Source organism: Poeciliopsis prolifica, unplaced genomic scaffold, assembly GCF_027474105.1.
Source record: "Poeciliopsis prolifica strain line A6 unplaced genomic scaffold, Auburn_PproV2 SCAFFOLD039, whole genome shotgun sequence".
Taxonomy (NCBI): Eukaryota; Metazoa; Chordata; class Actinopteri; order Cyprinodontiformes; family Poeciliidae; genus Poeciliopsis; species Poeciliopsis prolifica.
Genome location: NW_026562414.1, coordinates 4,673,315 through 4,684,140, shown reverse-complemented (window position 1 = coordinate 4,684,140; position 10,826 = coordinate 4,673,315). Strand labels below are relative to the sequence as shown.

General features: G+C 35.4%; 1 protein-coding gene across 2 annotated transcripts; it reads right to left on the bottom strand.

Moving 5' to 3' along the window:
• Positions 1–1,834: 1,834 nt before the first annotated feature.
• Positions 1,835–9,083, bottom strand: fam89a (family with sequence similarity 89 member A). 2 transcript variants are annotated; one of them, XM_055054481.1, is made up of 2 exons: positions 8,707–9,083; positions 1,835–6,023 (listed from the first exon to the last, which is right to left on the bottom strand). In XM_055054481.1, the coding sequence occupies exons 1-2, from the start codon at positions 8,950–8,952 to the stop codon at positions 5,691–5,693; spliced, it is 579 nt and encodes a 192-aa protein (XP_054910456.1). In that variant the 5' UTR covers positions 8,953–9,083; the 3' UTR covers positions 1,835–5,690. The 2 variants fall into 2 exon arrangements, with proteins under 2 accessions (XP_054910456.1, XP_054910457.1); XM_055054482.1 differs by having other exon boundaries at positions 1,835–5,975.
• Between the last annotated feature and the right edge of the window lie 1,743 nt (positions 9,084–10,826).

Below are 10,826 nucleotides of genomic sequence, written 5' to 3'. Positions count from 1 at the left end.
TGAAAGTAACATCAACTGATAAGCACTAAATTTAAGGTAAACAAGTTAAAATGTTTAATATCTTATATTTTCCCAACAGGAGGAAAGACTTAGCCTATTATTTGTGTACAGGCTATAAAAACAGACATTTACAAGCATTTAGCTGGTAAAATTGTTATTTTAAATGTAAATGCATATTTTTATCACACCAGCTGTGCTTTTGGGAGCCCCAAGTATCCAAATCACTGCAAGAATAAACGCCTTGGTTGATGGATGACTCCATCTAAACTGTAAGATTTATTTTTTATAGAAAGTTAAAAAATGGATGTCAGAAAAATAAATCTTTTAAAACTCAAGAAATGTTCATGTTTTTTTTTTAGCCAATTTTTGACTTTTCAAGTTCTGAAATTTCCTTATTTGTTTCTGAGAAAAATTTTGGAGATTTAATCTAAAAATGTCAATTTTTTCGAGCAACGTTACAAGTTTTCATGCTCAGAAATGTTCAAGTTCTTTTTAGAAAATTTGTAAAATTAATTTCAAAATTTTTTAGTTTAGTTTAGTTTTGTTTGTTTTTTTAGCAAATTTGACTTTTCAAACCAAAAAAATTCTGGGATTTTTCTAGGAAATTTCTGAAATTAATCTTAAATGTTCTTTTTTTTAAAGATAATTTTCCACTTTTGAAAATCAGAAATTTCAAAGATTGTTGGGAGGAAATGTACTTCTTTTTAAAATACTCCCATCATATAAAGCAGAATCAGCAGCTAACTCGCTGAAAAATTGAGTTTCAAGTATATTTTCTAAAGAAGAAAAAGAAGAAACTGCTTTCTGCCGATCCAACCAGCTCTGATTTGTTAATCCACTGGAGAGAGTGAGGAGCACCTTGGATTTACTCTCTCACTCAAGATTATGGTAATCTGCTGTAATCTCCTAGCAGAAGGTCAAACAGACTGCAGATACAGAGATCATAGCTTCCAAATAAATGGATGCAGAGGAATGCTTTTATTTTTTAGAATTGAAATGAGCCCTGCATGGCCCAGTTATTCATTACTTCAGAGGATTTAAGCAGCATGAAAACGTAAACAGTTTTTTCCTTTGAGCCTCCCAGCAGCAGAAGTTGCACCATCAAAGCCTCCTGCTGCTTTAATGATCAGTCGCACTGAAAATGCAGGAGCACACCGGGGTCTCCAGACCAAAATGCAGATTGGAACATTTACATGCAAGTCAGATGCAACTTAAAAGTGGAGCAGCAGCAGAGCAGAGAGAAGCTGCAGCTTTACTGAGGCTGGTGGACATTTTGGGAAGAAAAAGGTTGCAAGTTCAGAAAACCTTATGAGTTAAAAGCCTATTGCTTAAAGTGAATCCATGTCTGTGTTATTAAAAATGATCTGTTATACTTCCTTGAACAGGTTAAGATGAGTCTATGAATATTTTTTGCTCAAAATAATTCTTAGACAAGAAGATTTCATGTAAAAATGGCTGCAACAAATGTAGATTCATACTACTTTGCAAAGCAGAAGTGGAGCCTCCTGCACAACCAGCAAGAACACAGCAAGCAAGTGGTATCTAGATGGTAAGTGGGCAACGCAGCACTTATCTTTTCCAGCAGCCGTTGTACAGTGCAGACAGTAATATTTAATGCTGATTCTTGGCTCTGACTCCATTTCTACCCTCTAAATGACATCTGGTCCCAAACTACTTGGCCTGGGTTCATCCCAGGCTTTTTACCATCAGCAAAATAATATATAATTTACTATTCATTAAGAAAAAAAAATATAGATATATATACATCACCCTGGGCTGCTGTCACTGTGAGCCTTTTTTTTAGTCTGGCCCCACAGAAACCATCACACAGACCTGAAAACCATGGAATGACTTTATTAAATGTGAGTACAGTAAGTATAACTGACAGTCCAAGTAACAGAACCAGAGGAATAAACAGAACTTTCACATTCCAGTTTGCACCATTGATTTATCTCAACAGATTTAAGCCAGTAGTAGCCCAGCGGTGTCCAAAGTGTGGCCCAGGGGCCAATTATGGCCCTTACAAGGATTTTAACCACAAGTCAAGAGTGGTAAAAAAAAAATTACAAAAAATTTAATAGAGTAGAAAACAATTAATGATCCCAAAAATGAGGGAATTGTACATTTTTGTTTTAATCCAAAGCCCCTTTTGTGATTTGGATCTTTAACAATAAACAGATTTATTGTTGAATAAAAACAACAAAATCCAAAATAATTAATTTTGTATTTTTAATTTAATGAAGTTTGTAGTTTAAATTTACCAGGGAAGACATTTGGACACCAATGTGGTAAAAATATTATGTTTTTTCTGTTTTTTGCATGAAACAAATGTTGAAAAAGTACCTTTCACTTCAGTTTCTACACGTCGGCGGCCGCATTGCATTCTGGTCAACGGAGTCCACTTTGGTCCAAATTAGCAAGTGAAGAATAACAATAAGGCTTTTGCTTCTTTATTATGACGCATGTAACATTCAAAAACAAATCCATTCTGTGTGGGTGTCGTTACATTTTTACCCAGGCATCTGAAAACCCTGAGGAAACATTTCCAATATCAACATCCATTAATTATTTAAAAAAAGGGAAATCTTTCAGCTGTTAGAGGAGCAAGCTGGTGTTCAGTTTGTGATTCATTTGTACAGCGTTGGAGCGCAATAAATACCCTCAAATGACCCGAAGTGAGACGTGAACAGATCAGCTTCCTGTCTGCATGACGAGACCACGACTAGTTAAAGCTGCTACATGAAGAGGATTAAAATCTGTTTTAAATGTCTGTTTCAGGTTTTAGATGTTCAGAAAACTAACATTTGAATCTATTTATCCTGTTATAGTTGAGCTACAATCTACCTTTTTAGCAGTAGGATCACCTCAAATAAAAACAAAAAAAATCTATTTTAATTTTAATTTGTTGGACTTCTTTTTAATTCTACATGGAGCAGCTTTAAATCCCAAAATACAGACCAAACAATCACTGTGATGGAGTCTTATGGTCACATTTCTGTGTTGATTAGAGCAAAAAGAGATGAGAAGAGAGTTGGTAGAAAAGTCTAAGTGTAGGAAAAGCATTCAGAATGTGAAGGAAAACTGAAAAAATGTTTAAACGAAGGGGAAAAAAAGGAAAAAAATATTTCTAAAAAGTGTAAAAAAAAAAAAAGACTGTAGAGAGAAAAATCCAATACATTGAGAAAACAAAAGTATTGGCAAAACATAAAAACAATTATTTAAATGTAAAAAAAAAGAAAATATCAAGAGAAAATTTCAAATGTAAAGGATAAGTTGAAAAATATATAGAAAAAATAATCTAAATCTTAAAAAATAAAGGTAAAAGACAAGAAAATGTTTTAAAAATACATTTTCATTCAGATAAAGTAAACCAGCCACTCTGAGAAATTTATGGTATTAATTATGAAATATTGCCAATTTTCTCAATACTTACATTTTGACTAAATTTATCATAAACTTCTTTGACGTCATTCTGAGACCGGAAATAAAAACAAAACAAAACAAAAAAAGTTGTGGCGATTCTCCATCATACAATCCAGATAACCAGCGGTTCACTTTCCATCCGTCTTAAACAGGAAGCTGCTGCTTTACAAAGGCACTAAATGTGATGACATCCAACAGAAACACAACATCTGATGGGCTAAATCCAAAGAAAATTCAGATTGTTGGTACAAAAACAATCAAATAAACCAAACATTCAGTTTATTACACCATGAAACATTTAGATTTTTGCAGAAGCTCAAGAAAATTGAGATTTTAAGAAGTGGCCGCCATTTTGAAGTTTGTTTTCTAACATGAGGATAAGAAAGACAGATTTAAAATGCTAAAATGTTCTGAAATTATTGATTGGAGTTGATAAAACTCCTTTGCAGGTAAATAAATGAAAAATGACTTGATATGAAGTGACCGGCAGCCATTTTCCAGCATGAAATGACAAAAACTGACAGGATATGAAACGGCTTTGAGGTGAAATGACCAGCAGCCATAAAAAAACAAAAAAAAACAAAAATATGATTTAGTAAATCTTATTTCTGACTATATAGTGATAAATTTAGTGTTTGTGAAGAGAAAACTGCAGAGTAACTTTAAAAACATTCTTTAGATGAGATCATTCATTCAGCAGGACCGCCATCAGAAAACAAAATGGCCGCCTGACCTGGAAGAACTGCGATGTTTCTCGCTACAGATGAAGGAAGACCGGGCGAATCAGTCCAGAATGTGTTCGTCGACAAACATTTACGTCTGAAATGAGGCAGAGTTGCAGAAATTCCCCATAAATGAAACTTTTTAAATATAAAGTCTGAGAGCTGGGCGAGTCGGATCAAAGATCAAATCAAACTTTTTTCATCCCAGATTCAATTTCATTCAATTTTGTTGTTTTGCTCATTTACAGAAATGTTCAATTATCCAGTTTCTGAGGTGTTTAGAAATGTTTCTTTATCTATGAGAATGTAATTATGTTAGAAAAAAAAGGAAGCAATTTTATCTTAAAATGATTTAAACAGTTGTCTTAATGAGGAAAAAGCTTCAGAGCCACCAGGATTTGATTGTTTCAAAGTCCTGCTGCTGTTACTAATTTATAAGTTCACAAAATGCTCATCTTTATTTAAATTTCTCATAAAAATGCGACTTTATTTTTTTATTATTTCCAACTATACGACTTGTTTAATTAAAAACAAATAAATTGATCCTAATATTTTATCACATAATTGAACTAAATTCAAAGTAGAAATAAATATAATTTGTAAACAAACTTGTCAAGCAAAGATGGCCGCCCGGATATCACTCTGAATTATGGAAACCTGATGAAAAAAAGCCAGAATTTTCCAAGAATTAAATCCTCAAAAATGATCAAATGGATTCGTCGCCCAGCCCGAAACTTTTCCCTCAGCTCCAGGATGAAAAAGACGTTCAGCTTGATGTGGATATGTGAAAAACAATGCAGCTGTTCAGACAGCAAGGCCACAAAGAAAGGTTAATTTCTGCTAATTCTGCTCTGATTTCCCTCCAAACATCACATTTGAGGAATATCCAAACATTGCAGCTTGAAGGTGCAAAACAGAAACATGATTACAGATTTTCTTTTAAAGTTTTGAGTGAAGTTCTGCTCAGTAAACGCTGGTTGTAACCGCAGAGAACGGACGCTACACTGACCATAAAACGTTGCACGAATCCTCCCTGCGCAGGAAACCAGATCTGCTCCGTTTACTGGAAGGAGGATCTCACCTGAAAAACATTTCACCGATTTAAAGTTCCTCTTCCTGGTCCTGAAGAGTCGCAAATGCCTTTAAAATAAAAAAAAAATCCCACATTTCAGGTTTGAAGTCCAACTTTTCTGCTTGTACCTTTTGTACAAAACTTCCAAAGAGAGCAAAAAGAATAATAATTAAAAAAAAAAAGAATACTTTGTTATTTATATTATGTAATAAATAATAAAACTTTGTTCATATATTTTGATCATGTAAAAAAAGAAAAGGAAAGTAAGAGTGACTGGCAGCAGAGTGAAGGAGTCCAGGTGAGCCCAGGTGAGTCCAGGTGAGCCCAGGTGATCTCAGCTCTGCGCTCGGTCGGACAGGTTTCCTCTTTGGCAGTCCGATGCCGTCGGCAACCAGCCACTCCCTTCTCACAGCTTAGCTCCGCCCCCTAAAAACCCGGGCCCGCCCGCAGCAGAACCCGCGCAGATCCAGGCCTCAGACGGCGACGTTGAAGGACTCCCAGCTGTCCTCCTTGCCGTTTTTGGCCGCCGCCGACGAGGCGTTGCCGTCGGCGACCCCCCCGGCGCCCGGGAGGTCGCCGGTGGGCGTGGCCCCGGGCTCGGCGTAGAACTCGTCGTCCTCGTCGAAGTAGCCGTTCTCCATCATGCTGAGGCTGGAGGCGGCGCTCAGGTCGTGGCAGCTGCCCTTGTACTCCTGGATGGACTCATGCAGGGACCAGAGCTGGCACAGCAGAGACATGTCCTGCTGACGCAGACCCACCTGCAGGGGGCGCAGTGCACACATTAACGACGCCTCAGGAAAAGGAAGCTGCAGGGTGCATGAGGGGAACATGACGACACCGAAGATGAAATCTGAGCTGATTCTGGTGAAATGTTGACAACACCTAAAAGCAACAGGTTCTGCTGTCTGGAGTCACAGTTTTAACAACAGAGACCCGATTACTGACTGGTCGGACGGACAGGATGGATGGATAAAAACATCCAAACCTGGAAAATTCTTCATATCCAAGATTTCTCCACAATAATAATAATAACTTTAAATAAATTAAATAAATCTCCAACATGACCATGTTTTTGTTTTCACAAAAAAAGTTTTAAATACTTAAAAACTGCATAAACCTTCTGTAAAAACACAAACAACCATTTAATGCCGTGATTTCAAGCCATTTTCAACATCAGTATTCATTATTTTAATTTACTGAGCCGTATAGTGGGAACTAAGGTTAGAATTAATTTGAAATATTTTCTGAAATTTCCTTCATTTTTCATTTGCACAGTGGTTCTTATGGTTGTGCAAATGGACAACATTAAGCTGAAAATCAGATTATCCATTGGAGGAAATGATGATTCGGTCATCTGACCTCCATATTGTTTTTCTGAGACAGTTCACTGTGGAGCCGCAGCAACTCTATTGTTTTCACCGTCACAAACACACAAGTGGCTTTAAAACATGGAACAACTACCATGTTATTAAGCTCTGTGAATTTCAAACGCTCAGCGAAAGATGGGCAGCTGCAAAACAAATCAATTTAAGCAGGGAAATTTTCTGCTGCAATACAAAAAAATAAGATTTCCCACATTTTTTATCTTATTTTTACTGCTGCAACAGATGTTTGGCATAAATATTCCTGCCTCTGGGAAAGGAGTGGAAGAGTTTCTGTAAAAACCTGCCAGTTGTTTGTTTTCTGGAAGTTCCCAACTCCCCACCAGGGTTATATTTGGATTTTTATTATAGTTTAGTTTTAAGAGTGTTTACTAGTTCTTGTTACTTTTTTTCATACTTGGGTTAATTTTTAGGTGAAGAAATTAAAAAGGTGAAAGTATTTAATGTTATGTATATACACTAATTGGGTAATGACTAATAAACAGAAGACACTATTTTCAAAAAACACTGAAAAACAACTTCTGCAGATAAGAATAAGTGCTGTAATTAGCAGAAAATTGATGTGAACAGCCAAATATCCCGACTAATTTCAGTACATTTTAGTGAGTCCTATTAATGCACAGCATAGTTCCAGTGAGAAAACTTTAACTTTAAACTACAACTTTATAATTTTTCCGCCATTAATTAGCATTTTTATTTTATTTCAGTAAAATTTTTTCTCGGTCTCAAGATTTTGTTATTTTGCTTGTTTTAGTTAACTGTAATAACTTTGCTCCCTACTGAACTATACGCTCATTCTCATATTTCCTTTAGTATTTTTGGAGAAAGTGGTCACAACTCAGGTTTTAAAGTAAATGTAATGATTTACTAGAACCTTTAACGTCAGTTTTATGTTTCCAGGTAAAAAACAGAAACAGCTTTCAAAAAGGCAGTGAATGATTATCGGCTAATTGACGACTTTGTCAATTATTGCCATAATGGCGTTCCTCAAGGGTGTGTACTAGGTCCTCTTATTTTTTTGTACTTGACACTTTATGGATAAGGTTGCTCTGGCTTCCAGTAAAGTAGATTTTAAAGTGTAATGTTCAATATTTAAATCTGAACTTGGGCTGCAGTGTTTTTGTCAGTGCTAGCAATAAGGTAAACAAAGTTTGTTCAGTTAATGAGACAACATTGAAATATCTATTTTCATGTATATTGTTTGTAAATGTGCTGTCCTGCATTATTATTTTCAAAATAAGATTTTTTATTGTTTTAATGTTTACTGTATGTTTCTTAAATCTTTTCTCCAATATTTATGTTTTATCTATACTTAGCAACTTTTTTACCTCCGCTCTTTTATTGAGGTTTTTTTTTAGAGATGGACAATATTCACAAACTTACATCGGCATTTTTTAACATATGAAGACAAATAAATCTGGGCCAACAAGAACAATAGATATTTATTTTTATCTTGCTGTCATCTGTTTCTGGTAGTTTGAAATGGAACTGAAATATACATATCGTTGGTAAATATTGGTTATCAGGCATAAAAGTTATATCAATATCAGCAGCATTTTCTGATTGGTGCATCCCTAATTGTTTTTCTATTTATGAACTTAATTAGTTTGCTTATTTTTCTCTTTTCATATTGATCTGATAAATAAATTGGGCCAAAATTAACAAAAGATTTTTATTGTTTATGTTGTTGTCATACGTTTCTGGTAGTATTGTTTCCCAAAGGTGTTCAAGTGTATATAAAATTCCTAATATTTTTTAATCTATGAACAACTTTATCAACATGACTTCTTTTCCAATTTTCATTAAAATTTCTTAAATAAAATTAGGGTGACATTTCAGAGTTTTTTAAATAAAATCTGATCTGTTTTTAGTTTCTTAATAGGAAAACTTCTACTTAAAAACTAAACAGTACCTATTTATAAAAGGTTCCTGTTTAATTTCTAATATATTCCTGCAGAATTGAGCCGCTGATTATTAGAAAACGAGAAGCAGCATAAAGCCCAACAAGAGAGTTAATCTTGTTGAACAGGACGATTTCTGCGGGATTAAACGGCTTTCTCTGGGTGAAAACAACGCGGTGGAGAGGAACACTCCCTGGAAATGTTACCATTTCTTTCCGCAGGAGAGCGAGGGCAGCGTCCAGGTTGGCCGGCTTGCTGGCCAGCAGGCTGTCGGTGTTCCTGCCTCGGCTCAGGTCGTCCTGGATCATGGTTTTCTTCACGTACATCCTCTCCATTTCTCTCCACGAGCCGCCGCTCGAGTTCAGCAGCCCGCTCAGGCTCTTCGGCAGCGGCGGCAGACCCTCGATGCAGGCCATCCCCCCCGCCGTACCGTTCGCTGACTTGCCGTTCATGTTCCCGGTGAGTTACTGGATGAGTTATTAATAACGCTGAAACTGAACGGTAAGTTTAAATCCAACAAACAGACCGAGGGCGCAGCCGTCTTAGAGCCGAGCACACCGAGCAACAGTCGTGGCGTTCTCTGCCGGAGGCGGAGAGGGACGCTGCGTTAAGTTAGCTGAGCCAGTGACGTAACATTTCCGGTATGAGGCGACAAAGTAAAAGCCCCAACTCCTAAACTACAAACGAGCTTTTTTTCCAATATTTAAAGGGATAGTACTGAGTTTTTGAAAGGTTGTGAGTAGTTTATTACCAGGGCGCATTAGGGTCATATAGATAGAGAAAAAGGAGAACATTTCCGACAGACAAAATGTTTAGATTAATCTCAGAAAATTTCTGAACTCCAAACGTTGAAAAAATTTGAGGGAAAAAAAACTGAAATTTTGAGATTAGTCTAGTGAATTTCTAGAAAAATCAGATAAGTTTCTGAGCTTCAAAAGAGTTTCAAAAATCAAACATTTTCGACCAGCTAATTTTTTTTCTTCTGGAAGTGCACTCTTTTAGTTCCAAAAGATTTTTAACTTTTTAAACAGAAATTGACAAATGTAAAATAATATAAATAAATAAAAATAATTGCAGAACTTTTCTAGAAGTCAAATATTGTTCAGGTTTTAGGAAAGAAAGTCTAGTTTTTTTAAAAATTTTCTGAGAATAGTCTCAGAATCTCAAAATGTCTTTTCTGAGAATAGTCTCAGAAAATTTCAGGGATATTTTCGCCATTTCAAACTCTGAAATGTTTTTCTGTTTTTTGCAGAAAATTTCTAAAAATCAATTTCAACATTTTTTTCCTCAACGTTTACAATAAAACAATTCTGATTAATCTCAAAATTCCTGAGTGTTTTTGGCAGTAATTTCCTGTTTCTCTTCTATCTATAATACGGCTAAAGAAGCATATACCTGCCTGAAATTAAATATTCAAGTGCAGAATCTCGTTATAATCAGAAAGTTTCTTGTTAAAGTTAGAAAACTTTTTTTTTATAACACAAAAATTGTTAGAATGTTATAATGAGAAAATTTCTCTTGTTAATAAGAGATAAAATATTTTCTTCTGATGAATTAAAACATGTTAAAAAGCACAGAGATTTTGATCCTCCTGTTTCTTAGAGAACATCTCAAAATAACAAAGACGTACTTTAGCCAGTGACGTAACATTTAACGTGACAATTTAAACTTTGTCATTCATTTTAAAAGTTTTACTGATTTATTAGTTCATTTAAAACCTGACATTTTTTTCAACAAAAGCTCTGCTCCATATATTCTTGAATAAATGCAGCTTTTATTCACAAAATTATATTTTTACACACACATATATGACAAGATGAAGTGATATTACAAATCTGGTCAGAATTAATTTCTTTAATGTCTTTAAAGTCTGATCCTTGAACATTTTCTGTCATCAGAGAAAGCAACACAACCTTAAGACTGATTCAACTGCCCAATATATTGATTTCACCAAACGGCTTTTATTTTGAAATTCCCTTCTGGTTGCTGCAAGCCGCTAAACATTTTCCCTTTTGGCTGAGAAGTCAAATCCGCTTCCTGTCATTTTAACGCAGAAGCTGCGGGGCGTTTCCCACCAAACACTCAGAAACAACAATATTCCCTTTTTTCCTCCTAGTTTTGTCTGATAATTTAGCAGGAAATGTCTTGGATAGACATTATGTCTAACTTGTCAGCCGGCATGGGGTGTGTAGGATTTTTTTTTTTTTTTGAGGTCATGAAAAGGAGTGTGTGTGTCAAAGACAATAGTTTGAGCACAAAAGAGAGACGATGGTTCTCATTTCCACCCCCAGCTCTGCTGCGTCCTTCCAACAAAGCAACTTAAAGA